Source organism: Manis javanica, chromosome 11 (assembly GCF_040802235.1).
Source record: "Manis javanica isolate MJ-LG chromosome 11, MJ_LKY, whole genome shotgun sequence".
Lineage (NCBI taxonomy): Eukaryota > Metazoa > Chordata > Mammalia > Pholidota > Manidae > Manis > Manis javanica.
This window is the reverse complement of record NC_133166.1, coordinates 97,740,734-97,767,600: the sequence shown is the minus strand read 5'-3', so window position 1 is coordinate 97,767,600 and position 26,867 is coordinate 97,740,734. Positions and strand designations below refer to the sequence as shown.

The 26,867-nt window shown below is 42.6% G+C and overlaps 1 protein-coding gene across 4 annotated transcripts in view; it reads right to left on the bottom strand.

Moving 5' to 3' along the window:
* Positions 1 to 25,878, bottom strand: part of KCNH1 (potassium voltage-gated channel subfamily H member 1) — a 351,125-nt gene extending 325,247 nt beyond the window's left edge. For 2 of the 4 annotated variants that reach the window (XM_037015392.2, XM_073216976.1), the window contains exons 1-2: positions 25,621 to 25,875; positions 2,582 to 2,705 (exon numbers count right to left, since the gene is read on the bottom strand). In XM_037015392.2, the coding sequence (XP_036871287.1) occupies positions 2,582 to 2,705; positions 25,621 to 25,699 (203 nt within the window). In that variant the 5' untranslated portion in view covers positions 25,700 to 25,875. Of the gene's footprint in view, positions 1 to 2,581; positions 2,706 to 25,613 lie in introns of all 4 variants that reach the window. The other 2 variants (XM_037015391.2, XM_073216975.1) reach the window with 2 other exon arrangements.
* Between the last annotated feature and the right edge of the window lie 989 nt (positions 25,879 to 26,867).

The window sequence follows — 26,867 nt, the reverse complement described above, 5'->3', positions numbered from 1 at the left end:
ATCCTACAAATTCATACTAACATACTTCCCTACTGCTCACATTTGAAGAAAAGTAGACTAAGGGAGTAAATATCAGCATGAAAAAAAAAATTAGAAAACCTCTGGATAGTACAAGCTCCTACCTAATCATGCTGGTAATCAGCAGGAAAGCTGCCAGGGCTGTCCGCTCTCCTGGGATCCACAGGGAACATGGTCCAAAGACCAAAGTGTATTCGTCTAGGAAGGGGATACACCCCCAACCAGGTAGAAAAAAACCATGGCCCAGGACTAACAAAATGCAAGAGAAAAGACTTCTCTCAACAGGGCTGGAAAAGCCAGTCCTCTAACAAAGGCTCGCCTGGAGGCAGCGAGCATTTCCCAGACCACCCCAGGCCTTCAACAAGGACAGTAAGGCTGAGCCCTCAAGTCTTAAGTAGGATAGAAATAGTGTTGTGGGTTCCTAAACAACACACTCCCCATCTCCTAAAATCGGGCATACCAAAGGTAATCTTTTTCTGGATGTCTTGAATCACAGAATCATAGAATTTCAGAGACTAAAAGAACCTCAGAAGTTATCAAGGTCAATTCCTAAACCACCAAGTCAAGTGTCACACTTAGCTTCATACTGAAACAGCCTTGGGCTTACTGCAAGACTTCTGATTTCCAGCACCCTGTAAGAAAAGTGCCCTAGCTGGTGACTTTCCGAATTCTCTGTCATTCTTGTTATATCCCTTCCCAGCCCACTGAGAGACGTTACCATCTGTGGTTCTCCTTGTGCCTACCTCGTGCAGCACTCTGCTCTGGGGCTGTGCTCTTTATCTATAACCAGGAGAACAGATAGCCAAGCATGTTGAATTATCTTTAACAAGAAGAATAGATCAAGACTAAATTAGCCCTGCCTGAGAACCAAAGGATTTCTCCTAGGAGGTAAAAAGTTAAGCCCCATGACTATTTTAGTTAGGAGGTTGCTGAGTTCAGCTTTCTCCACCTTTCTCCTTCTGAGTTAATTTTCTAGATAAGTGACCTCAATTTGAGTGACATGATGATATATATGCTGGCAATTTCCTTCACAAGGTGAAACAAAATCCCTGTAAAATGGAGTCTTTAAGTAAATGAAGTGCCATAATTACACCCAGCTTTCATTCATCAGGTGTACTTTTTCAAGCTGTAGTTTACTGGTAGGTCTATGTTTCCTTCACCTGGACATTAAATTTCAGATGCCTGCATGCAAGAAATAAGCAAAAGAAGCAACTGAACCATTAGGAATATAGCCCGCCCAGAAGTATATTGGCTTTATTTCTAGCAAAGAGACACCTTCAGAGAACTAAATAAGTTCCTTAGAATTGTGTGTCAAAAAGTTGGCTAAATTAGCAAGTCATCTGGGTTTTCTTTAAGTGTTTGATGATAGTTCATAAAAAGCAAGAAAGAAAAGGAAAGGACGCTCAAGTCACACTACAAAGTGAAGCTACCTCTCCCCATTTGTTTCGATTGTGTAAATGCACATGTAGATGTAGATGTAGACACTTAAGAGGATGCCAGCACATATAAGAGAATATAAGAGAATTCTGTTGGATTAGTTAAGAGTCATAATTTCTAAACCTTTGAATGGGGAAAAGGGATGTGAAATTTCCCAGTCCCAAAAACCTAAAATTTAAGAAAATGATACTATTTCAAAGCATTTAATATTTTCACCAAACTAGTTACTTCACTGGTTTTATACCATGAAAATGCAACTTCTGGAAACTGAAGGCTATGCCTGGGTCAGACAGGGTTTTCCACCCTTCAGAGATGAGTTTATTTCGTGATCTGGCGTTTGAGAAAATGTTTCCATTTCATGCAAACACCACTGAAGACAGAGAGTCTGAAGAAGGTGAGGAGGGAACGAAACAGAAGCTGTGCTGAGCCAAGACCTTGCCGGAGCGCTGCAGGGAACCGGCTGCCAACATCCGGGCTACACGCTCTGCTCAACACCTTGAAGATGCTTTGAGTGTTTCTAATGCCGTGGCCCAAGGGTACTGTAGCTCGGCTAGTAACCCTGTCAAATACACAAGCTGCGCTGTTAGCACCATTTATCTCTGCCTCTGAGTCAGGGATCAGAGCGAGATGTCACAGTGTGAAATTAGAAGGCAAGAAAATACTGGTTCTCTTCTCCTTTCCTGATGAAAGCTCTATGAACAAGGGCTAACGTCTCCAACATAGTAGTTTATTCTTCTAAATGGCCATTTTTGAAAAGTATTTAAATCATCTAAAATTTCATTTGGGTTTAATTTTTACTCTTCTAACCTTCACATAATTTCATCTAAAACCTTATAGGCTTCTGAGTTCACAGTTTATGGATATAATGATTTGCCTGAGTTTCTCTATGTTTTCTCCCCATCTCACCGGCTACAAACATTCATCCATCACAGGGACCGTGTTCTGAGTCTGCTTTGAGATTCCCAGTACAGTGCGTGAACTACTGTTGCAATAAATGATATTATGATAAAAATTCCTGAATAAACACTGAATGAGAGAAGAGCAAGTCCCGTGTTGAGTAAGCCATTTTATTTTTCCAAATGATACCAGGATAGAGGGTTCAATGGACCAACCCAAACATAAATACCTGCAGGTACTGCTTTTTTGCATCACTTCCGCCCTGTGATAGCCAGACAGCTTGCAAAATCCATCATTGCTGTACACGATAGGCCAGTCCACTATCTGGGCATTCCCCAACACAAAATTAGTATCTGTAAAAAAATAAAGAAAGAAAGAAAAAAGGAAGAAGAAAAGAAAAGGACACATGAGACAGGCCGTTATTTGAGACTCAATGAGGATGTAAATACTGTCAACCACTCCAGGCATATTGGCTTCCCTCTAAAACCATCTCTTATAGGTCAAAGAGATAAAAAGGCACAAAATCTCTATCATAATATAAATTAGTCTTGGGGATGAAAGTTCAGTGTAGAGACTATAAGGAATGGTTCTGTAACATCTTCTATGTTGACAGGAAGAACACTAGTGGGGGTGAAGATTTAACAGCGTACATAACTGTTGAATCACCCTGTTGTATATCTGAAACCAGTATAATGTTGTATATCAACTATCCATCAATGAAAAAAATTAACAAATAAGTACATAAATAAAAGCCAAGACTTTAACGTAAAAATAAAATAAAACTGTCTCTTCAACAGGAAAATGGCCCTGTGAGAAACACAGAAGAACATTTTGAATGCAAAGGCTAAGGTTACTGTCCTCCAAGAAGTTAGCAAAGGAAGTATGCTTAACCAACAACCAACGAATCCTGCAAAAATCCAGGGGTTCCCAGGAGACATACTCAAGTCCTAATTTTTCATCTGAATGAGAGTAAGCTGGTAAAACGGATCAGAAGAGAACCCAGAAGTAATTTCTTCTGGGCTCCATCTAGCACTTTCACATCGTCAGTCTTTCGGCCAGAAATCGGCCTTGCTGATTCTGATTAGTATTTGCCCATCCCAGGAGGAGGAGGAGGCCTTCTTAGAGAGGCGGAGGAAGGGGACACACATAGGGAGCCTTCTTCTCGGTAAGGAAGCGACTAGACACTCCTAACATGGCAGATTCGGAGGACATGATCGAGACGCTTGCAATGACAAAAGCTTCCTTGCTGATTTCGAGATTCTGGAGCCGCAGAGCCGCATTTCAAAGCTTCCTCGCTGAGCGCCGGCCCACCGCTCACTTCTGCTGCAGGGATTAACTAGGCTTGATGTGTTTGGCTACAGAGCGAGCGAGCTCTCACCACATCTCACAATTTTGGAGACCCAAAGTCTTCGATACTTTCTGTGCTCAGGAAATCAACTGTTCCTCTTTCCTTTTTAAGACCTAAATTAAGCAAATAACATCCAGAACTTAAATGTGATCATTATTTTAGCCTGGCATTCTCCTCTCCAGAGAATAGTCACTGATTCTCCCCAAAAAGAACTAACAAACATGTGTGCGCCCTTCTTTCGCTATAAACCAAAAGGGGTTTTGTTTATATATGTATATTGTCAGAGTGAACTAATAGGGACATATAATATCCTTATTTAATTGGGAGACTAATTTTGTTCTAATACACACAGCATTTACAATTTACTCACAAAGTGGCACTGTTCCTTCCTGCCTATGCGGGAGGAGTAGAGAGAAGCAAGAGGAGTAACTAAACCCCGTCATCTATTCTAGAAAATGCTTTCATCTATTTAAAAGGAACATACAGCACAACTTCCACGAAGCTAATCTGAAAACCTGTTAATTTTATAAATACGCATCTAAGAAACATCTACGACCAGTGCGCCCTGTCTCTCCCACACACTCCTAAGTATTCTTGAGTGCCCACTAGATACCAGGCACACTGCAAGACCTTGGAGGCGTCCAGCTTGAGGAAACATGAGCCACTCGCTCCAGAAACTCACCAGGACAAATGGACACATGCACAATTAACTTAAGGACAGGTAACAAAGTGACTGACTCTGCTTAAGGGAGGTAAAGGACTGTCTCAGAGGTCACATCTGAACTTGTTCTAATCTGGAAGGATGAATAAGAGTCTTTTAAAAATTTAAATGCCTAAAATGTAACTACTGCAGATGATACAAAATCAATGTTTATAGAAATGAAAATATGATGCCTGCCTTTGGCGAACTCAAGAGACTATGGGAGGGAGAGAATATTCCAGACAGAGAACCCAGCATGAGCAAAGGTCTGGCAGCATAGCAGACTGGTGTAGACAGACAAAGGGCAGCCAAGAAGACTGACAGGAGATGAGCCTGAATACCAGGCAGGAAGGGTCTTGGATGTCAAAGATCTTTGACTTTATTCCAGAGAGACAGAATAACCCTTCGTGTTGGTCTTCTCTCCCTGAATAAACTCACATTTCTTGAACTGAGCAACTAAGCCTTAAAGAAAATAAAAAATTCATTAGGTTACCCCTGAGTATATACACAGTCTAGTCAGTTTAACTATCTATCATGTTGACTCTTGAAATTTTAGTTAGTTTCCTTCAGAAAGTCTAGAACAGGGGGGGAATGTGAGTGAACTTTTTCATTTGGCTAATACCCCACAAAGGTTATATGCTAAGAGGGAAAAACTGCCAGTTATAGATAATTTTGACTACATATGTTTACTTTTCTATCCTGGGCCCCACTAAAATGAAAGTAAATGAATTAAAAAGGTAAAATTCCACACAAAAAAATAAAGTAGAAAATGAACAGAAAAATAATGACTATGTTAGAAGCCACATGGATAGTAAACCAAGAACTTATTTAAAAAACGTCCCTAATTAGTATCCTCAAAGAGATTCAAGAGATATTCCATCCATAAAACAAGAACAAAATGCTATCAAAAAATGAAAGAACAAATAAGAGCTTCTGCATGTTAAAAGTGAACAATTAAAAATTAAACATAAATGTTAGAAGACAAAATAAAGTCTACAGGGAGTATTACAGGAAAAGAAAGAAACAAGAAATATTTTTGACAATAAGACATAGAGGATCAATCCAAGAGGAATACCCTGCGTCCTAATAGAAACAGCACAAAGAACATGAGAAGAACCCAGAAGGGTTTTTTTTTTAACTAAAACAACTGTGAAGGTAAAGATATTTTCAGATATGCAAAGATCTAGGAAATTTATTTCCCACATATTCTTTCATAGGAAGTTACTCGAGGAGATATATCAGCAAAATGAAGGAGTTAAAAAAAAAAAAGACAACATGGGAACTGGGAAAAAAAGTGGCTCCAAATGTAGAACCCAGGGAAAGAAGCTAATAGGAAACATTTGGTTCAGAATGGTTCAGAGAACAGAAATTCCCAAAGAGCATTATCTAAGGATAAAGAAGGTCAGAATCTGTTAGAATTCTTGACAATTTGGAATGACATAAAAAGCCAATGAAGGTGTATAATTTGGGGGGCAGGATAGGAAATTAGAAACACCAAAGAAAACAAAAGCTATGCAAGAAGGGAAACCAAGTCACACTATGTCACATCACTGTCATAACAATGTTAACACATTATTAATTTCCAACTTTTAAAACCAACATATAGTCAAAGAATGGAATATTTAGTTATAAGTATCTGAATATAGCCTCATCAGTTCTGATACTGCAAAAATACAAATGACAGACTTAGAAAAGAGAGAGTAAATCATGAGATGATGTCTACAGCTGATATAATGAAAAAGAAGGTATAAATATTTTACTTATAGGATGGAAGTTTTTTCTTTATAAGCTCTTCATTTTGACCTTTTTAATCCTGAACATATATGACTTTGTTAAAATGAGTACATTCTTAATTTTTAATGAATTTAATCAGAAAAGATCAATTTACTGATTAAATTTTACATTTACTAAGAAATGAGAGCAGGATACGTTTTAAATTCCAGATATCACTGCAACTTCTCATAAAAGTATTCTGATCATCCTTTAAAGGTATTCCTCATTCTTTAAGCATTCCCACTGTCTTAGAGGGCATAGGACAGCCTTATCTGGGGGAAACCAAGACCACAAGCATTTTCTTTCATTCTAGAAAGGAAACAAATACAAAGCACAGTAGGAATAGAATCATCACCCCACAGATCAGCCACTCAGAGGATTTTTCTTATCATAAAATTTAAAATTTCAGAGTAGTTTCCTCTCACTGCAAGCAAGAAATTACAGCTTCCAGGGAGCAAGATTCCCTTGTCACTATGTGACAGAAGGTCTAGGAGTTCTCTCTTATCTAATGACTTGGGGTGGTCACAAAGCCATTTGCTTCCAACAGGGAAGAAATTCTTCCCCCTTCCCCTCCCCAAGCCTTACACACACACACACATTCCCTGCTATGATTGCCTAGAAAAAGGGAATATTCTGGATTTTCTTCCATTTCTCAGTTTTAAATAATTGACCTGCAAATAACCTTTCACAGCACCATCTGTTTGTAATCTGGGGGCCACCCATACAAATGCCATAACTTCACATATACCATCAGGAAATAAAGGATTCCACATAAGCAATATTCCAGGTATTAATGAGAATGGGTACCATTTGTTCACATTTACTCTGTTCCAGGCTCTGTATTAAGTACTTTATCATATATTAGGGTGGGTATTTTTTAACCTTTAGAACAGTCTTCATGAGGTGGTACTACTTTAATGAATGAACTGTCATGGATTTCATCATTTTACTCTTGAACAAATTGAGTCTCTTAAAACACTGTCAATTATAACAGGTTAGAGTTAGGGTTTGAACCTTGGCCTATCTGACTTCAAAATCCATGTCTTTAGTCATTATATGACATAGTCTCTTTCTTATTCCATTAAGTATTAAGATCAGACCATGTCTATGAAAATCTTTGTAACACATTAGATTTATGTGCATTCCTATAAGAATACTAGGCATAATAAGACCTTTAATTGGTGTCATCATTATTATTGTCATCATGTTAGAACTCTATCTTGTGATAAACAATGATATCCTCAGGAAATGTTGACTTGGATAGAAGTAATTGTTCCTCCTCTAAATGCTTGGGTTTTCCTGTCTATCTTTTCTAAGTTGTATCTCATTCCTCAATTGGAAATAATCACCTCTTCTTAAAATTTAGCATGCTGACCTATTTCTATAATAGTCCAGCTTCCATACAAGGATAGAAGGGGAGGGCCAGCAGGGGAAAGGAGACTTTGTGCCTGGATCCCCATTTGACAGGCAAGGCAGGAGGGAGAACACTACTCTTGTGACTCAGGGTTGATGCACAGCAAACCTAGCCGTAGCAGCCTGGGCCTCTCAGCAACCACGGAGTCTGGAAAGGATCCAGAAGTTCCCAACTGCCCCATCGCTGCTGACATTATCACAGTGGAGTAAGGTGACCCCGTAGCCAGAGTACGTATCCAGCTGTCCAACTTAGGGGTTCAAGAAAATATCAGGTGAGTTGCAGATCCAGTGGGAGCCTAGATTAGCTCAAGTTGCATAGAGAGAATGTGTTGGGTTGGGAAGGCGCACACCAAATTCTGCTCAATCCAAAGGACAGAACATATATTCATCAGCTGTGGACTTGAGTCCCAAAGATCAGCTGGTCACCCAGGGGCCACTACCTGAGATCCAAGGAACTAGAGGGGGAAAATAAGGCCCTGCATTGGGGGATCAAGGCCCCAGAAGTAATGCAAATGGTTGCCTCCACCCCATATGCCATCTTGGAGAGAAGCAATGGGAAGGGTAGAATTAGGATGTGAACACAAAAGAGACCTGAAACACCAAAAAGACAACGTATACTGGAAGAGCCTGAGACACTACTAACTGGGAAGCTCAGAGTTCCCCCTAACTAGTCTCTTGTAGTTCATTGAGTTGGGAGCTTATGGGGAGATCTGTTAAATAAAATAAACACTGAACCTAGGTAGATCCGAGTCAATCTGCCACCACAGCCTCCAGCAGCATGTTGGCCACTAGAATAGACAAGCTCACAAAGTACAAATCTCCTGAAAAAAGTGTGAAAATTCTGGTACAAGGACTCCATAACAGCCTGTTTAGCCAAGGTTTCTTAATGACTCCAGGTGGTTGGTTATATTCCCACTGGTTAAGAGTGCCAAATAAACATAACTGCCCAGGCAAGGGAAACAAATAAAAAATAACCATATGGGACTCCATCAAACTAAAAAGTTTCTGTACAGCAAAGGAAACCATCAACAAAACAAAAAGGCAACCTACTGAATGGGAGAAGATGTTTGCAAATGATATAACTAATAAGGGGCTAATATCCAAAATATATAAAAAATTCATACAACTCAACACACACACACACACACACACACACACAATCCAATTAAAAAAGGGGAAGAGAACCTGAATAGATATTTTTCCAAAGAAGACATCTAGATGGTCAAAAGACACAATAAAAGATGCCAACATCACTAATCATCAGGGAAATACAAATTAAAACCACAATAAGATATCACCTCACACCTGTCAGAATAGCTAGTATCATAAAAACAAGAAACAACAAGTGTTGGTGAGGTTGTGGAGAAAAGGGAACCCTGGTACAACTATTGGTGGAAATGTAAACTGGTGCAGCCATTATGGAAAACAATATAAAGATTTCTCAAAAAAACTAAAAATACAATTACCATATTACCCAGTGATTCCACTTTTAGAAATATACCCAAAAGAAACAAAATTACTAATTTGAAAAGATATATACACTCCTATGTTATTTCAGCATTATCTACAATAGCCATGATATGGAAGCAACTTAAGTATCCATCAATAGATGAATGAATAAAGAATATGTGGTACATATCTACAATAGAATATTACTAAGCCATAAAAAAGAATAAAATCTTGCCATTTGTGACAACATGGATGGACCTAGAGGATATTATGCCAAGTGAAATAAGTCAGACAGAAAGACAAATACCATATGACTTCACTTATATGTGGAATCTAAAAAAATGAAAAAAAAAAACAGAAATAGACTCCTAAACACAGAGAACAGACTGGTGGTACCATAGGGAAGGAGGCTGAGAGGATGGGCAAAATAGGTGAACGGTAAAAAAGGTATAAACTTTCAACTATAAAATAAATTAGTCACAGGGATATAAGTACAGCACAGGTAATATAGTCAATAATATTGTAATATCTTTGCATGATGACAGATGGTAAACACACTTATCAGGGTGAGCATTTAGTTATGTACATAATTGTCAAATCAGTAGTTGTACACCTGAAACTACTATAATATTGTATATCAACTATATCTCAATTTTTTTTAAAAACGCCAAATAAGACAGCACTAACGAAGTGACACATACTTTCTAGCCAATGGAGAGATAATGCATTCCACATCCAAATATAAATGACTCTGGAATCATCAACTATTTTCCAAACTCAATAAATGAAAGCTTATTTTGAAGCCAAGCAAAACTTAATTTGGAAATAACCCAGGGCATGAACAAAACATCAAAAAAAGTAATCTCTTAAGACTGCATCAGAATTGGCCTCATCTGGATACAAGAAATTCGGATATCTTTAAACTGAGAAACCGCAGGGTATCTGTCAATCTTCATATATATGAATAGTCACTGGCTTGTTACCCCATGGGGTAGGCAGGCACTAGTATTAACCCATTTTTATAAATATGGTAAGAGGGCTAAACAAATGGAAGGAATTTTTCCTAGGTCACACATATAGTAGAGCTGACACTGTCTAAGGCTGCATTAGGGTTCTCCAGAGAAAAAGAACACACACACACACACACACACACAAGAGAGAGAGATTTATTTATTTTAGTAAGTTGGCTCAGGTGCTGATGGAGGCTGAAAACTCCCAAGAGAGGCATGATAGCCAATGGTATAGTTTCAGCTTGGGTCCAAAGGCCAGAGAGCCAGGAGAGCTGGTGATAAATTCCAGGCCAAACCCTGGCAGGCTCATGACCAAGGAAGAGCCAGTATTTCAGTTCAAACCCAAAGGCAGGAAAATGACCAATGTCCATGCTCAAAAGCAGTCAGGCAGGAGTTATTCCCTCTTATTCAACAGGAAGTTGCTTTGTGTCCTACTCATGCCATCAACTGATTAGATGAAGCCCACCCACATTAGGGGAAGCAAACCGCTTTATCCAGTCTATCAACTTGAGTGGTAAACTCATCCAGAAATATCCTTACAGAAATAACCAGAATAATGTTTGACCAAATATCTGGGCACCCCATAACCCACTCAAGTTGACACATAAAATTAACCATGACAAATACCAAAAGCCAATGCTCTTAACTGTATAATGTTCTGCAACAATCTTTAATGGAATCAGCAGAACCATAGCTCACAGAGGAAGTATTTACACCTCAGAAACTGGCCAGCACTACAACTCAGTGCTTTTTCCCCTGGCAGAGAGTCAGTTTACCAGCACACTACTGCCAGTCCCTCACCCATGCTTTGTAAGTTTCCATCTTAAACCCCCTCAAAGATCTTGGTAGTTACAGGACTCTAGATTTGGCAGAATATACTACATCTGTAAAGCTCTATTTTGATAAAGAGTTTTTATGAAGGCAATACAGCCTTCTCCACCTGAGGGTTTCCCTAAGAGGAAGGTATGCCCACTCACCCCCAGAAAGAAGTGCTATAACACATACTTGCAAACCCTTTCTTTATTCCCCTCACTTATACCTCCCTAAGTAGATTGATTAAGCTATTGGTAAGTATCTCAAGAGCAAGAAGAATCCACTCTGTGTTTCCTGGCCTCTCAGACTTGCCTATGCCCCAGCAGGGAGAGAGAAGAGAGGGCTTGAGCTCCTTGGCTCCCTGTGATCCTCAGAACCCTTTCATAACAGGCCCTACCAGCCCTCTGCTCGGTCAGCTCCAGCTTCATGGCCTAAGAGTAGGTCAGTAATTTGTGACCTAGAAGCCAAAGACTAGCCTGAAGGAGGGAGGCAGTTGTCACTGCCATGTTCTCCAATCCAATGTAACAGTAATAAAGGTGATACTGTAATTTGAGTCTCATCTGGCTCCTTCAGACAAGCTTCAGTTAAGTAAAAACCTAGAGGAATGTAGGTAAAATGGGCCCCACCACATTAACAAGGATCAAAGCTCCAAGACCCCAAGTGGCACTGGGAAGTCATCCTCATGCATCCTGCCTTCTGGTACTGCCACATCACACCAGTGAGTCTTCCAAAATATCTAGAGGAAGAGGCAATACGATCCCTTCCAAACATTGCTGGTGCTCTGTAAGCCCTTTTCACTCTCTCTCTTCTTTTTTTAACAAAATATTTTTTAGAAGAGACCAATCCCTTACATGTCTCAGACTCTGATAGCTGATACAGTCAAAGCATCACTATGAACAGTTGTGATTACCCTAGTATCCCCCCAAAAAAACTGTGCCTCCCCACATCTATGCCCTTGTTTAATCCTCTCACCTTGAATCTGTGTGGGTCTGTGATTTGCTTCAACCAACAACCCAATGGATGCCATGCCAATCCCAGACCTAAGCATTAAGGTCTAGAAGCTTCTGCTTCAGCACTCATGGGGGCCCTGACTGCCATGTGAGCCCTAAGCTATACTACAGGAGACGCCCTATAGAGACTTTGCAAGCAGAGGCCACCTAGTGAGAAGAGGCCCTGAGATTACAGGGAGAAGCACCAAAGAACCTAGTCAACAATGAAAACCAATGGAAGAATGAAGGGTAACAGGAACCCCATTAATCCATCCTTCCCCATCCCGAGCAGTCCCTTGGGTTCCAAGAGCACCATTTGGAAGAACAATGGTGACCGTGAAGCCAGGCTCTAGTAGCAGTGTTGTCCCTAGTGACCTGCATGGGTAAGTCGCTTCAAATCTATGGGTTTCGGTGGTGGCCAACTAGAAGATCCCCATGCTTCTGGCAGTAACAAAATCTGACTCCCTTAGTAACTGGATTCATACCAAAGAACAAATCAGATGGCACCTGTGTAACCTGCAAGCCACCTGCCCATGTGGAGGAATCAACCCCTCATTACCTTAAAATATCACCTCTCTAAATGCTGGACTCTCTAGAGTCTGGGTCACTTGAACAACAGCAGAAACATTCTAAACTCAGCTAAGGCAGTAGCAATACTCAGAGTTCAGGTGAACCATGCTGTACCAGGCTTTGGCTCAGTGGAATTGTTTGGATTTGAAGACATGGTATGATGAGCAGTATTAATGTAAAAATGTACCATATTGTCAAGGGATTCTACAGTAGAAATAACTCTCATGTTTGCAGGTCAGTTTGTATATATGTGAAATGCTTAAGGTGTCTTTAGAATCCTTAAAACCCAGGTATATAGGAATCTTGATTTTATATATATATATAGCTTTTGCAGGTAGAATGGGTAACTTCCAATTAGCCAATGGCCCATTCTAAAGCACCAAGCCTGCCTACAAATTCATATTTTCTGAACTGATTAAGTCCCTCCTACATTTTCAGCAAAATGTGTTCAACGTGGCTGCCCTTGCCGTGATTTATTCATTGGCACTCATCTGAAAGTTCTCTGTGTCTCCAGGTCTTTAGCCGGATTCTACTGCCTCCCCTACCCCAGGCCTTCTTACCCCCTGAGGGTCTTTAAGTGCAAGCAGGCATGCACTTAAATGTAAGGTTTCCTAAATTCAACCCTCCTCAGCCCACACAGTTTCCCTCCAGTCTGTAGAATAAAACATTCTCTAAAAATCTGAAAGACTCCCCTCCCCCAACCCTGTTAAGTTTCTCCAGCTGATGGGGCTTGAGCCAAACCACACTGCACAGTCAGAACAGGTCAAACTCATTCCAAATCCACCATTTGTGCATAAAGCATAACACAGAGATATTCTAAAAAGAAATTATTAGAAAATTGCTTTGCATCATAATTACCACAAATAACAAAGGAGAAACTAAAGCAATGACTTAGAAAAGTGACTCAGTTTGGCAATTACACAGATAAAAGCTACATTCAGCAAGCAGCTCACACAAATTTATTGTTCCCTGCCAACATGGGTTATTTAGAGGGCTACAATAAATATTTCGCAATATGCTTCTAATAATTCAAGATATTTTTCTTCGAAGAGAACACATCTTCCTAACACTTTTGATATCAGTGCTCTCAAAAAAGCAAGTTTGAGTAAAAATACATGTTCCTCTCTTTAAAACAACAGCAAAATGATTGAGATAAATGATGAGAACAAGAGGTATGTATATAAGTACTAGACAAAGCCCAGGAAACAGGAATTTGATTTGACTGAACCTAAATAATATCCATATCAGAAATCACTTTTTAAAAAAACAAAAAAAAGATCAAGATTTGGTAATATCTGGAAGAAAAAGAGAGCATGCAATGAAAACAAGAAGCTAAGTCAGTATGATACACCTAAATAAAACATTTGAAATTTAAATATCAGCAAAAGTCCTTTGCAGTCCCCATGGTGTTTTTCAACAATAAAATTACATGAAAATGACTCTTCTAAATTGTCAAGGGCTGAATATTTGCACAATACAAACTGAACTCCCAAGAGAGTCAATACTTACTTGCTTTGTCTCTGATTTTAATATCCTACAGAAATACATTTTTTATTAAGTCAGTAAATTACAAGGGGGAGAGAGATTTCAATTTCAAAAGCAAACTCAAACACTTCATTCGCTGGGTGGTTACCCCTAAGTACATGGTTTCAAAAGCATGACCTCCATCTTCACTCAGCATCAAATTAAAGGATTTTGAAACAAAAAAAGAAGATGAATCAGTTTTACAAGCAGAAAGTAAGGGAATGAGAATATACATGAAATTGTGTTAAAAAAACATGGACACATTTTTATTACTCAGTAATATTTTACTCAGTAAATAAGAGGTCAGTGATATGTTGAATTACTGCTAACATTTACTTATGTAATCAATTGCTAAAAAGTGGTGAAATAGATAATATAGTCAGGTGTTTTGTTCTCATTTTTGTAGGCATAATAATTTCTTAATGCACATTTATATATATGATAGGCATTTTGAACAAAACTCTTAGATCATCATTCCCAGAATTTAAAAAAAAAGGTGACTCAAAGTAAGCAGCATAAAAATATTAAATGGTACCAGGAAAAGATTTTTTTAAGTCAGCTTTATATCTACATCCTGTGTTATTTTAACACTTTCTTGGTAAATGGCTCAGTGGAGCTAGGGAAGAGCACCAGAGTGGATAGAAGGAATCTCAGAACAGTTCAGTTTAATACAACAATTACATAAGTATCTACATTGTCCCAGGCATGGCAGGAATGCAGGGGACACATTTGTCATTTGGAAGCTATGCACAGACTCCCTGTGTCACATTAGCTATTCCACTCTACTCATCATATAACTCTTCTTCCAGCCCCCACCCAGGCCAGCAGACTAGACCAGGTGTGGATGTGCGGCCAAACAACCCATGGTCAGGGCTGAGCCAGTTAGATTTTTTTCTTCACAGCAAGAAGCAAGACACTAGGCTGAGAAGTCTGTCCAGCAGAACACATGCACGCTGGTGAGTAAATGGAGAAAGGTGGTCTTGAGAGAAACGGGAGCTCAGACAGATACACAGAAGAGTACCTACTGAGACATGTCAGGGGAGAACTGGACAGACAGACAGACAGGAGCAAAGATGGATAGATGGAGGCAGACAGAGACTACAGACAGCAAACAGGAACAGCTAGAGAGAGATGACAGCCAGTGACCAAGACAGACGGCAGACAGGGTCACAGACAAAAGGCAGACAGCAACAGACGATCAAGCGGCAAGCAGAGATGGCAGGAAGACAGATAAGGAAAAGAGAGGAGATCGAGGGGACAGAGGGACATGGAGCAGGGGGTGCAGGCGCAGGGCAACAGAGAGTGCAAGGACATGAGCCGGAGCGGAGGAATGGCCAAGAGCGAGACCTACAGCAGGACCTGCAGATGAGAGGAAGGAGCCCGGGCCGCTGGAGAGTTCGTGGGACTGAAGACGGAGACTGTGACCAAAAGCCAGAGGGAGATAGAGGGAAAAAAAACAAAATTCAAAGAGAAGGCATCACTAGGGACAAGTGAGAGGAAGGGACTGGGACACTGGTGGAGAGAATGATAAAGTTAATTTGTATATTGGGACCCACTCAGTGGAGCTCAGTGGCAGGGTGCGCGTCACAAAGCTAAACCTGAGTCAACCTGCACTTAAGGGAACACCTCTCTGTCCAAGAACCCTCACAACCAGCTCAGTCTCAGCCAGCTTCCCTTACCCTGGAAAATGGGGCCTGCTAGACTCCCAAGGAAACCCCTGACCTCCTCCCCAGTCAGGCCCTGTGTCCATGTGGCCCCTTGTAATGCTCTACAAAACTCGCCCCTGCCCCAAATCCCTCAGGCAGAGCGCTCATGAGGCACTGCACTCCTCTCAAGCAGCGACTGTTTCCCTTGAATAAAGGACATCAAACTTGTTTCTAAATATTATTAGTCTCATCATCTGACAAGAGTCAGACAAAAAAGTGGCACATTCAGTGACATTGGACCAGAACACAATCCCTGGACACTCTAGCAAGGTGAGAAGAACATAAAGTGGGATTTCATCTGGCAAAACGAGAATGACTGGAATCTAGGACCTCTTCTATCTTGAAAAAGTGTCAGTTATCATTTCAAAATAGCAGATGGAACACACACATTTATTTCTTGGTTCTTAAATGATGGCTGAAAAATTAAAAGGACTGTACCCACGACGCCGAGAAGGGAGTTAATGGCAGGCATGAGTTCAGTTTCTGGAAGATAACAAGATTATGGAGGATGTGTGGCAGAGGAAGCCACGGTTTTATAATTCCAGAGGGATCTGGCCAAGGAGGCTATTGGACCCAACAGGTCCCTGGAGGGACTCAGGACACTGGAATGCTGGCTGCTGCCGAGGCGGGAATGGGATGGGAACAAAAACGGGGCAACTAACGTCTAGGAGGAAAAGTCTTCTCACTATCCAACACACAACCTCTAGCCCTACACCCTGACACCCGAGCATTTGCCTCGCAAGTAAAGAAATGCATGGAGGGGGGTCTCAGAAGCCATGGCCCTCCACGAAGTTGGTCCATCCATCAGAAGTGCCTGGAGGACTTAGTAAAACACAGATAACTGGCCCTATCCCCAGACTTTCTGATTCACGAGGCCATGAGGGAGGGTCTGGGAATCTGTATTCCTAACACATTCCTAGAAATTCTACTACTAGAAAGTAACTGAAAGCAACTAACTTCATCGCTTTAAACCTCAGTTTCTTCATGTGTAAAATGGGATAAGGAAAGTACTCACAGAATAGTTAGAGTAAAGATTTTAGAGGGGCTGACAGATGTAAAACCTTTGACACACTGCTAGGCACACATTCAAGAAAGGCTATTTAATTTGCTCAAGGTCATGATTACAACCAATAATTATAATTGGTGCTTTGAACTATTATTAGCTGGTTTCTCATGTCTCTGGTAAACCCCCAATTTACTTAGGGTCTTTCTTAACTTCTGAGATCATGAAAGTGAGAAAAGATAGAAGAGAAACGTGAAAGAAGCTTATGCAGCCTGGAGGTGACTGGGCTGAGAAGCAAAGGGCAGGCTTACGCTGCCTTCAGCAGGCAGAATGGGGGGATGTCTGATACGATGAAAGAAGTGCCTTTCCTCCACACCCTCTCACCAAGCTCACCCCCATGACTGAAACTGGTCTGGACAAAAGGCGTCTGAGAAAGTACTTGATCCAGAGGATGAGTAACTGGTTCTATGGGTCAGAATCCTGGCAGGAAAATAATGGCATGCTCAAATAGATAATTTGAGATTTTAAGAAAGAAACTATTTACAAAATATGGGTAAGGTATTGGCAGAAGTATGCTAGCAAACTAACTCTCTGAGGGCTGGAAAAGCCCTGACGTGTACCATTTGCCCATTTCTGAGGTGCAAATACTCCCCTGTGGCAAATCTGCTACCAAGCTACCAAGGTGAAGCCCTTGCACCAGGAATGGGGAAGAGATGTGCATAATCAGACCTTGAGAGGCAGCACCAGCGAGCTGCAGCCTGCCCCAGAATACCACCGAGGGAACCTTCAGGGATAGTGTGACACAAGGGTTGGCAACACTTGACAACTGTATGGTGCTCAGCCTTACCCAAACCCGAAGACAGAGAGGGAGACGGAACCTTCGACCAAGGGAAAACAGCAAGGCTACCTTGACCTTGCGATGAGGAAAATGAGGAAAAGAAATACCCCAACCTCTCCTTCTCCTCCCACCTCATGGTGGCACGCCCCACAGGACAAACCCAGACAGCAAGGGAGCCTACTAACGTAACCCACGCAGATCACCCTACCGGGGCACAGGGCAGCGTGAAGAAGAAAAGACAAGACTGACTCTAGGGAGGCCAACAGAAGAGAAGCAGTACCTAGGTCCCTGGGAAACCAAAGCAGGAGATAAATATCAATAAATCTGCCAATCGGTATCATCTTTCACATGCTGACTCCAGCCCTCTTAAGCCAGGGGCCTATGCTATTGCTTAAAAGAAGGAGATCATGAGAGGCCATTCCTCTTCTTTTATAGAAGCACCTGATGTCATCCCAGAACCTTTAAAAAGCTATGAGAAATGATGGTTTTGAGGCACTCTCCATTGATAACTACATTAAAAATTACAGGATGACTCAGTTAAATCAGAACATAGGTTTTATGCGACACAGGACTAATCGTAAGAGTTGCCATTTTAATTTACATAATGGGCAGTCTTAGGATGAGTAAGCAAATGGATTCTGATTATTGGCATAAATTCTAACAGACCCAATCAGAAGAGTTTTCAGCAGTTTTGTCATTAAGAGCAGTACACAACTGTAAGAACACAGACCATGAAAACTGAGGGAGATGCTTAAATTGGCCAAACTGCAATCTGTCAGCAAGACTGCAATTACACAGAGAACCACTAGAGCATCAAGCAGACTCCAGCATCTAGGATGTGCGGTGTGAACATTTATAAAGGGAAAGTGAACATTTATAATGGGAACTCTCATGGGGTACCCCTGGAGGTAAAGAATTGTCAATGACAGACCTCCAAGAGAAGAATCCTCAAAGGGAAAGAATCATCCATTTTAGGACCCAATAGGAAATGATGTACATTGCATCTCCTACAGGAAATCGACTAGCGCTGCAACTCAGCCAATGAGACACTGTCACGGCCCTGAACTCTCACTTTTCTCCAAAAAACTTTCATTCAAAACAACCCCTCCCAACTTCATCCCCTTCTCTGTAAAATAACATCCCTCTCCTTTGTTAGACTAGCCTATGGTTTTTGCCATGGCTTGCTTGACCCAAATTGCAATTCTCCACTAAGAAGAACTGTGCATACAGCACTTATAAGGGGAAAATGTGAGGCATAGTGGAGTCAGCATGATGTCTCTGATCTTTGGAGATGTTTACAGTGTGTGTTTGTCACCATCATGAATCCTCAGTGAGACCCAACATTACAAAAGCCTGATCCACTTTGGTATTCTCAGACACTCGCCCAAGCCTTGCACCAAAGGAGGTCCACCATACTTAGGAAACTGAACCATAAGCTGGCTTTGCTTTTCATTTTAATCTGCCTTTGAATTTTGATTCCTCCATGAAATCTGTGCCTTTCCTTCATTCATTTTGTTTTATTTCTGTCACTAAAATAAACATAAATCATTCACTTCCTCATTCCTTCTCACTTCCAGCTCTAATTCTTACATAATCTCTGTCCCCTGGGTTTATTGCTTCTCGGTTTATGAAAATGAGTGTCCTAAACACACACACACACACACACACACACACACACACACACACAAGAGCATCCTCGCATGTACCCTTTGCACACAATCCTAACAGTGCATGTCTTCCACGTCATTTACCGTCCTGCGTGGGGGAGTTCAGGCTGTGAGAACATTTAAACACACAGTAGATACTGATGCTTCCCAAAGGACAAGGGCAAGTTTTGTTTTCATTTCATTTTGTTCATATGCTCACTACTAACATAACTCTAAGTGATCCTGTTTTATTAGTTACCAGATTGTTTGAGGAATGGCTTTCTTACTGAAAAAAAGGAGAAAAATACCCAATGGTTGGCAAGGATATGGAGGAGGAAAACTCTTACGCACTGCTGGTAGGAGTGTCAATTGACACAAACTTTGCAAAATTGTTTGGTAGCGTCTCCCACAGTTAAACATACACATGCTAGGTATGTACCTTACACAAATGTGTGTCCACGTGTCCCAAAAGACATGTGCAAGAATGCCTGTAGCAGCATTAATAGCAAGAAACTGAGACCAACTCACATGTTGGAGGAGATCACTGAGAGCGTGACCACCTGTTGACCTGCATGCTGCACTTGGACCATTAGAGACTTCTCACTCCCTCCCCTGCCCTTGGAATGTGGGTTCAGCCCACCGTTCCCACAGTGGGAGCTGTTCCAAGGATGTAGCCTTGAATAAGGTATCGTTGAGACCATCTAGACTGATGTGGTTGAACCCAGTTAAGGCCTCTATATACACTGTTATGAGTGCGGAGGGTGAGGAGGTCTACCTGCCTTACAGCCACCGTAGACAAGCCTTGGATGTAAGTTCCCCTGCTTATGAAACCTGCCACCTCCCAACCCAGAGTGGTCTTCCTCTTTCTTTGGGCTCTCCTTGCCCTCTGCAGGCAGGGACCAGTTTGAGAACTAACACGTGCCTATCAACAGCAGAATGGATAAACAAAATGTGTGGTATGGCTGTATCATGCAGGATGACACAGCAGTGAAAATGAACCAGCAGAACACACAACAACATGGATGAGTCTCCAACTGACAAGAGTACATGCCATACGGCCTCATGTATATAAAGTTCAAAAAGAGACAATAATAAGCTATGGTTTGGGGAACACAAAACAAGGTGGTAAAACTATGAGGGAAAGCAGGAAATTGATCACCATAAAATCAGAGTTGGCTCCCTTTAGACAGCAAGGGAGTTGGGATCAGGAAGGGACCCAGGGGGGTTCTGGAGAGCTGGTAAGATTCTATTCTTTGACGTATGTGGTGCGCGCACAATATTTACTTTACACAAATGTGTTAAACTGTACAAAATTATTTTATGCACTTTTCTATTGTGTTAAGCAATTTTAAAAGGTTAAAAGGGAAAAAAGCAGGAGAGAAAAATCAAGACAATGTTATCAAATTAGCACCAAAGAAAATGGTTTTCAGGTAGAAAAAGGAATGGGCTTGGTCAGGATAGGAGAGGGGGAAGAGAGAGGAGCAGAGTGGGAGAGGAGAGGAGAGAAGGGGAGGGGAGGGGAGGGGAGGGCAAAGGGGAAGAGAAGGGAGAGGAGAGGAGAAGGGGAAGACAGAAGGGAGGGAAGGGGAGGGGAAGAGAGGAGAGAAAAGAAACTTGTCCATAATTATAGTTACATAAAAATAGAACATTCCTTATAAGAAAATGAGTGTCCCATCACTGAAGCCATTCAAGCATGGGCTGAACGGCCACTGGGAGGGATGATCTAGAGAGGACTCAAACACTGGAAAAAATAATTGTAAAGAATGAACTAAGATTCCAGGATTCTAGTTCCCTTTCTTACCAGCACAGGTGGGGCCATTTGAAGTGAGAAAGAACAAATGAACAAAACCCATGGTCCAAATACTCTAAATCTACAAAGCAGATCCTCACTTTATGAAAAGGGTTCCTTTGAATAAATAACCAAAGTATATTTTAAATGTTTCTTTATAAGCCATTAGCTAGCTAACCTAAAATAAAGAAGAGGGGAAGAGTTGAGGGGCTTCTGTGTGAGGCTGGAGGAACCACTGTCCAATGAAACCCAATCATAAATGGAGAGCTGGTGTTGGTAAGAAAGGAGCCACAGATTCAATTTACCCACAGTGTTCCTCAAATGCATCTATTCTGTTATAACAGATTATTAAAATGGATTGCACAAAAATCATAAGAATTTGGAAACTTCACCCCTTTGCCTTAAATCACAAGGCTTCATTCTCTCAACCGCCCAGCTAGTACCAGTCAATAGGCTGTACTTTTTGACACTTTCAGAGAAAGACAGCTGAGCCTTGGCTGAAGGTTATCTTAAGAACGTATCACAAGAAAACACAAACTCTGTCAGGCTGGTAGTAATCCAGATTAACATCCATTCCCCTTTCAGAGCAACAATGGATTTTAACCACTTTTTCTGTTTCATAAATACTACCATGGCTCAACACATCTATGAGGAGACACAACACTACCCGCGGCTTCATCCTGTTTGCTAACTAATTATATCAACAACCTGAACCAACTTAACACCATACAAAAACACAGCTGATTTAGCAATCTGTAAATTATACATGTACATAAATCTGTACCAAAATGTGCTGCGTTTCTCTCCTGCTAATGTGCATGGATTCTTACTGGCACCTACAATTGTTTGATATAGGTTTCCGAACAGTAAAACATATGTTCTGCCTAGAGTGGGACCATTTAGGGTAATATTTTTGTAGTTTCCTGGCACTAAGGTCTGCCAGCCTTCCTAAGACAGATCTCCTACTTGCTCCAGCAAGCATTCTGACAGTAAGTGCCTACATATTTAAGCAACCATCAAAAAATATTCTGGAACAACACTTTTCCAGCCATGAATATGAAGAGAAGCAGGCTGGCTTTGCCTATGTGGCAACAGAGTCAATAGAAGTATTTGAAATGATCACCGACATGATTATAAGCAAAATCTGGGGCATTCATTATTCCTGTTGCCTACTTGTAACTATCCAAAAAACAAATGATCAAATCTCCCCTTCAAATGGTATTCAGAATGTGTCAAAGAAAATTAAACCAGATTTTAGTCCCATCAAGACCAGTAAACACCTTGAAAATATTTTCTTAAACACAGTATCAAGTCGAAACGAGTTACAGCCAGAAAACATCATGTATGGGCAAGGTTCCTAGGGCCCCATGCACTAGAATGTAACTTACTAAGGTTAAGGGGGGTTTCTTTTTTTCTACCCATCCCCAGTGTTCAATAAATAGGCTCAGTCTTTGCTGAATGAACAAACCAGTCACAACTGCTGATTAGTCCTTGAGCTGCCCCTTACTAACCAACTGTGGGTAAATGACTTAATCTGAGGAGTCTTAGTAAAATGGAGACCCTGCACCTCCTTTGCTGGCTTATGAGGATCAAAGGTGATTGTCTATGAAAAGTGACTTAATACTTGAATGGTAACCACCAGTTATCATGCCTACACTTCAGCTAAGCCATTGACAAAGGTGAAAACACTACCCTCCCTTGGAAAAGAATTAGCTTCTCTTCTGCCCCGTTACACTGTTTGGATGTGGTAATGTGGCTGTTAGCCAAAATGGATGTTGTTCTTGTTGTTATAACATTTTATTTCATCTCCACAGGGAAATGATGGTTCTCTAGAGAAAATAATGGCAGTACACGGAAGTCATGGCATGTTATATGGGCCATAAGGAACATGACTCTGGGGTCAAGGGGCTTGGGGTCTTATCAGTTCTGACCTTAAATATTTGAGGAAATGCTTTGCTTCAATTTCTTCATTGCACACTGATGGGGAAAGGAGGGGCAGAGGAAAGAGAATCTAAGGGCTGTCTCTTCCTACAGCTCTATGATATTCCAGACAACAGTTATTCAAATGCCCCAAAACAAAGCCAGTTCTATTCCATTAGCATATAATAAGAGTTGTTTTTTTTTTTTAAGGATGCTGCAAACAGTTCCACAGGCTGTCATAATGGCGAGAAACAATATCTTCTGAAGAACTCTTGTCTCGGGCACTGTCTGCCTGCCACTTAATAAGTCACTTACTATGCCCAAGACCCAGTTTTCTGATCTGTAGAACAGAAACAATCATACTGCCTAGGACCACTAGGAAAAAATACCTCATAAAATGACCAGACAATATTGCTATTTAAAGGTAAAATGCTATTTAAAAACTGTAATGTCCCAAAAAAAAGTCTGGTGGATTTTAGGAGGAAACGATCAATATTTTTAAATAGACTTTTTTCCATCACTGTAAAATAATGCGTGTAGATATTGTGGTATTTCCAAGAACCCACATTTTTTTTTCTATTTGTGTTGAGTAAATAGGATGAAAGGGATCATTGAAGACTTAAATCCTACATTTGAAGATCAGAACCTTTTCTTCTGATGAAATAATATTTTTAAAAGCTGATCCAACTTTCCCAAGATGTTTTATTGTCATTGTTGTTTCCAGTGTTGTTTGGTTGGTTAACTGAAGTCAAGCTGTTGGAATTGGTGCTGAAATTAAAATGTCAGTGCTAAAAATATTTCCAGCCACTGAATTCTATTGACATTCTATATATGTTTACAGATGGGAAGTCACTCTAAGATCAACACAACTAGAAGGTACTCTGCCTTTTCAGCCCCAGGAAATTTTTTTTTAAATTATGGTGTTAGTTCCAGGAAGGTCCTCCTACAAGCCCAAAGAACTTTGTGACTGTTACACGAAAGATCCTTCTACTGTTTTTCCACTCAAAAACATAATGTGGTATGCATTACAAACACGGTTTCCCCTCTACCCTAAACACCACTGCCTCTCCACCAAAAAATGGAATTGTCATTGACATTTATGAGAAAGTTGATGTTCCTGGCAATGGAATCCCCAGATCTGCAAGACTGTCTCCATATCCCCTAACAGGCCAGTAACAATAGCAATCACAGCAAATTCGCTCTCACAGTGATTTTATTTAAAAATCCACGCACAACTCCAGCTTTTTTTTTATGGCAGTAGAGTTCACTGTGACTGTTAAGGTACAGACTGTCATCCTCTTGAACCTTCTTGGCACAGCTGTGACCTTGTTCTAAAAGCCACCCTAGTTTGAGTGAGGAAGACCTTGAACGAAAACATGACTGACCAGAAACTCTTCAATACTCTTATTCTTAAGAGACACAAGATATATGATTGCATCTAATAAAGTATCTTAACAACACATAATTTGCTTTCCTAGTTGATAAGTTGTTATTATAGGATATACTTAAATCCCTTTTTAATGAGAGTATTTCTCAGTAGTATAGATTAAGTCCCTTTTCAGATAATCCTGAATCTCTAACGAAATCCAAATAGAAGCCCATAATTTTAACACAAGCCCCTAGAGGCTCTGAAACTGCGATGGGTACATATTTTTAAAACCCATTTCCTGAGTTGGCTCTTCATGCACGTCGTCCTAATAGAAGAATATCCTCTGTCCCTGGAAGAAGAGGGGGTCCAGGAGCCTGAAAAGCGCATCTCTAGGCTTGGCCCTTTTTGGTTTTAGGTGATGAAGGGTGTGCCCTGTGCCTCCCAACTGCCAGGATTCCGGTTTGCCCAGCAGGTGCTTCAGCCAGGATGCTTCGCCGTCGGTCCTAAAGGCATTTGAAAACGTTTCCCTCTCCGTCCCTGCCCGGAGGACTCTGGCCTCCCCGCGCTTCAGGCAACTGTCCACGTCAATGCCCCAGGGAAAGAGAAGAGCAAGGAGCATCACTGGTTTCTTGGGTAATGGATAGATTTACGGGCTTGCTGAGTTCAAGAATTTATAGGTGAGCAAGATGTGTACGCATAGAACACTGCTGTGGTTTGGAAGAGAGGATCTATGACAGCCTTGTACCTGTGATCCCTTGGCTAGCCCTGCACCTGTGCCCTCCACTTCCCTCCAGGGTCCAGGAAACTCTGCCTCTCCTGAGCTTTAACCTCGAAGAAGGGGAGTTTGTGGGTGAAGAAGTGGAATCCGACAGCCTGCAGCAGGTCTCTAAGTCCCCACGTCCCTACACCTTGGACTTCTCAGCCTCGGGGATGGAAGGTGAAGCAGCCGCATCCTGCCATCCCTCGGGCGGCTCCCGGAGGTGCTCGCCTCTCCGGCCGGCCCTCCCTGGGGAGAGGCGACGCCCTGGGCAGCGGCCGCAGAGCCCTGAGAGCCTCGCGGAGGGTGGGCAGTGCCGCCCGGAACGCGTGCCGCTGCCGCCGCGCCCGGCGTCCCGGCACTTTTCCCAGGACTTCGCTCACCCGCTGTCACGCTCTCCGGAGATGAGACCCAGAGGGCGCCAGAAAGGCCAAAAGGCGTCCCCAGGAGGGCTGTCCTCGTGGGATGGGGGCCCATCAGCCCCCGCCCCGCCCGGCCCACCCTTCCCAGCCTCCGGGAGGCAGCCCCGCGCCGCGCCTCGCGGCGGAGCCCCGGGTACCGCTGCCTCTGCCGGCGTCCCACGGCCGGAGGCGCCTGAATAAAGGACACGGTGGAAAGCCTGGGTGACCGAAATCCGAATGCACCTCTTACCGCTGGACCGCCGGACAATATTCTCCAGAAACGTGTTTTGCGGGGCCACCAGTCCCCTCCTGCCCCCGGCCATGGTCATCCTCGCGGCAGGTTGGAGTCCGGGAGCGTCCCGGCGCGGCTTCACGGTAGCGGGGAGCTGGACGCGGCGCCCGCGCGCGATCCCGGCTCGAAGCGCCCCATGCGCCCCGTGGGGACCCGGGCGCGCAGGGGCGGCGGCTCCCTCCGGCGGCCACCCTCGCGCCCGCTTCGCGCCTCCTCCCCGAGGCCCGCCTCGCAGGGCACTCGCGCGGGGCTCGCCGCGCCGCAGCCGCTTCCGGGTGGGCGGAGGGAGCCGGGCGCCGGGGTCCGGGGCGCCCCCTGCCGGGAGCAGGACCCCACCGCTCGCGGGAGACCGGGCGGGGGGCTCCCGCCGCGGCCCCGCCACGAGGACGGCCGTAGGCCGAGGCTGGGTGGGCAGCGCCTCCCTCTGGGCACAGCCAAGAAATGTGTCCGGGATGCGCCCGGGCCTGGGTGGAGAGGAGCGCTAATGAGCGGCTGCCCGGGTGGTTCGCTCCCAGCAGGTCGCCGGGAGTCTTGGGGGGAGCCTGACCCGGTAACCCTCTTCCTTCGCTCTGCTTCAGGCAGGGCCCCCGGGACCCCCGAGGCGCCTGGAACACCTCCTGACTTCCCCCAGGGTCTCTTAGCCTTGTTTGTGAAAGTTGCCCCACCTTGATTCTGAAGCCGCTGTTTCACCGGTAATTAATGAACTCGTACTGTCAGAAGTCAGACTTGCAGAGTGACTAACTGAGCTCCAGAAGAGCTGTCTTGGGTTGTTTTTCAAGACAACCAAAGGCACAAATGCAGACTCCTGACGCTTAATAAATGTGCTGACTGACTGACCTGAGTTCCACTCTTATCCAGCAAAATCTTAGTAAAAGGCCAAGAAAACATGTATATATACACAACTTTTTTACCGGAAGCACAACCTGTTATGATCAGTGTGTAATCCTAAGAAACAGGAACAAACTGTCTGACAAACATCAAAACTGTGGGCTTGTCTCTGAAGGCAATGTTGGAATGAGCATGTGTGGAGCTCAGCTTCCCCAACATTCAGCATTAATGAGTAACTGCGACCTTGGCTTGAAGGACAGTCCACAGTGCAAAATGAGGTGCTGGTCTTCATGCCTGCCCCTTCCCAGCCTCTCCCCTCCCCGCCCCCACCCTAATATAATGAAAAATCACACATACCAAAAAAAAAAAGGTTTCTG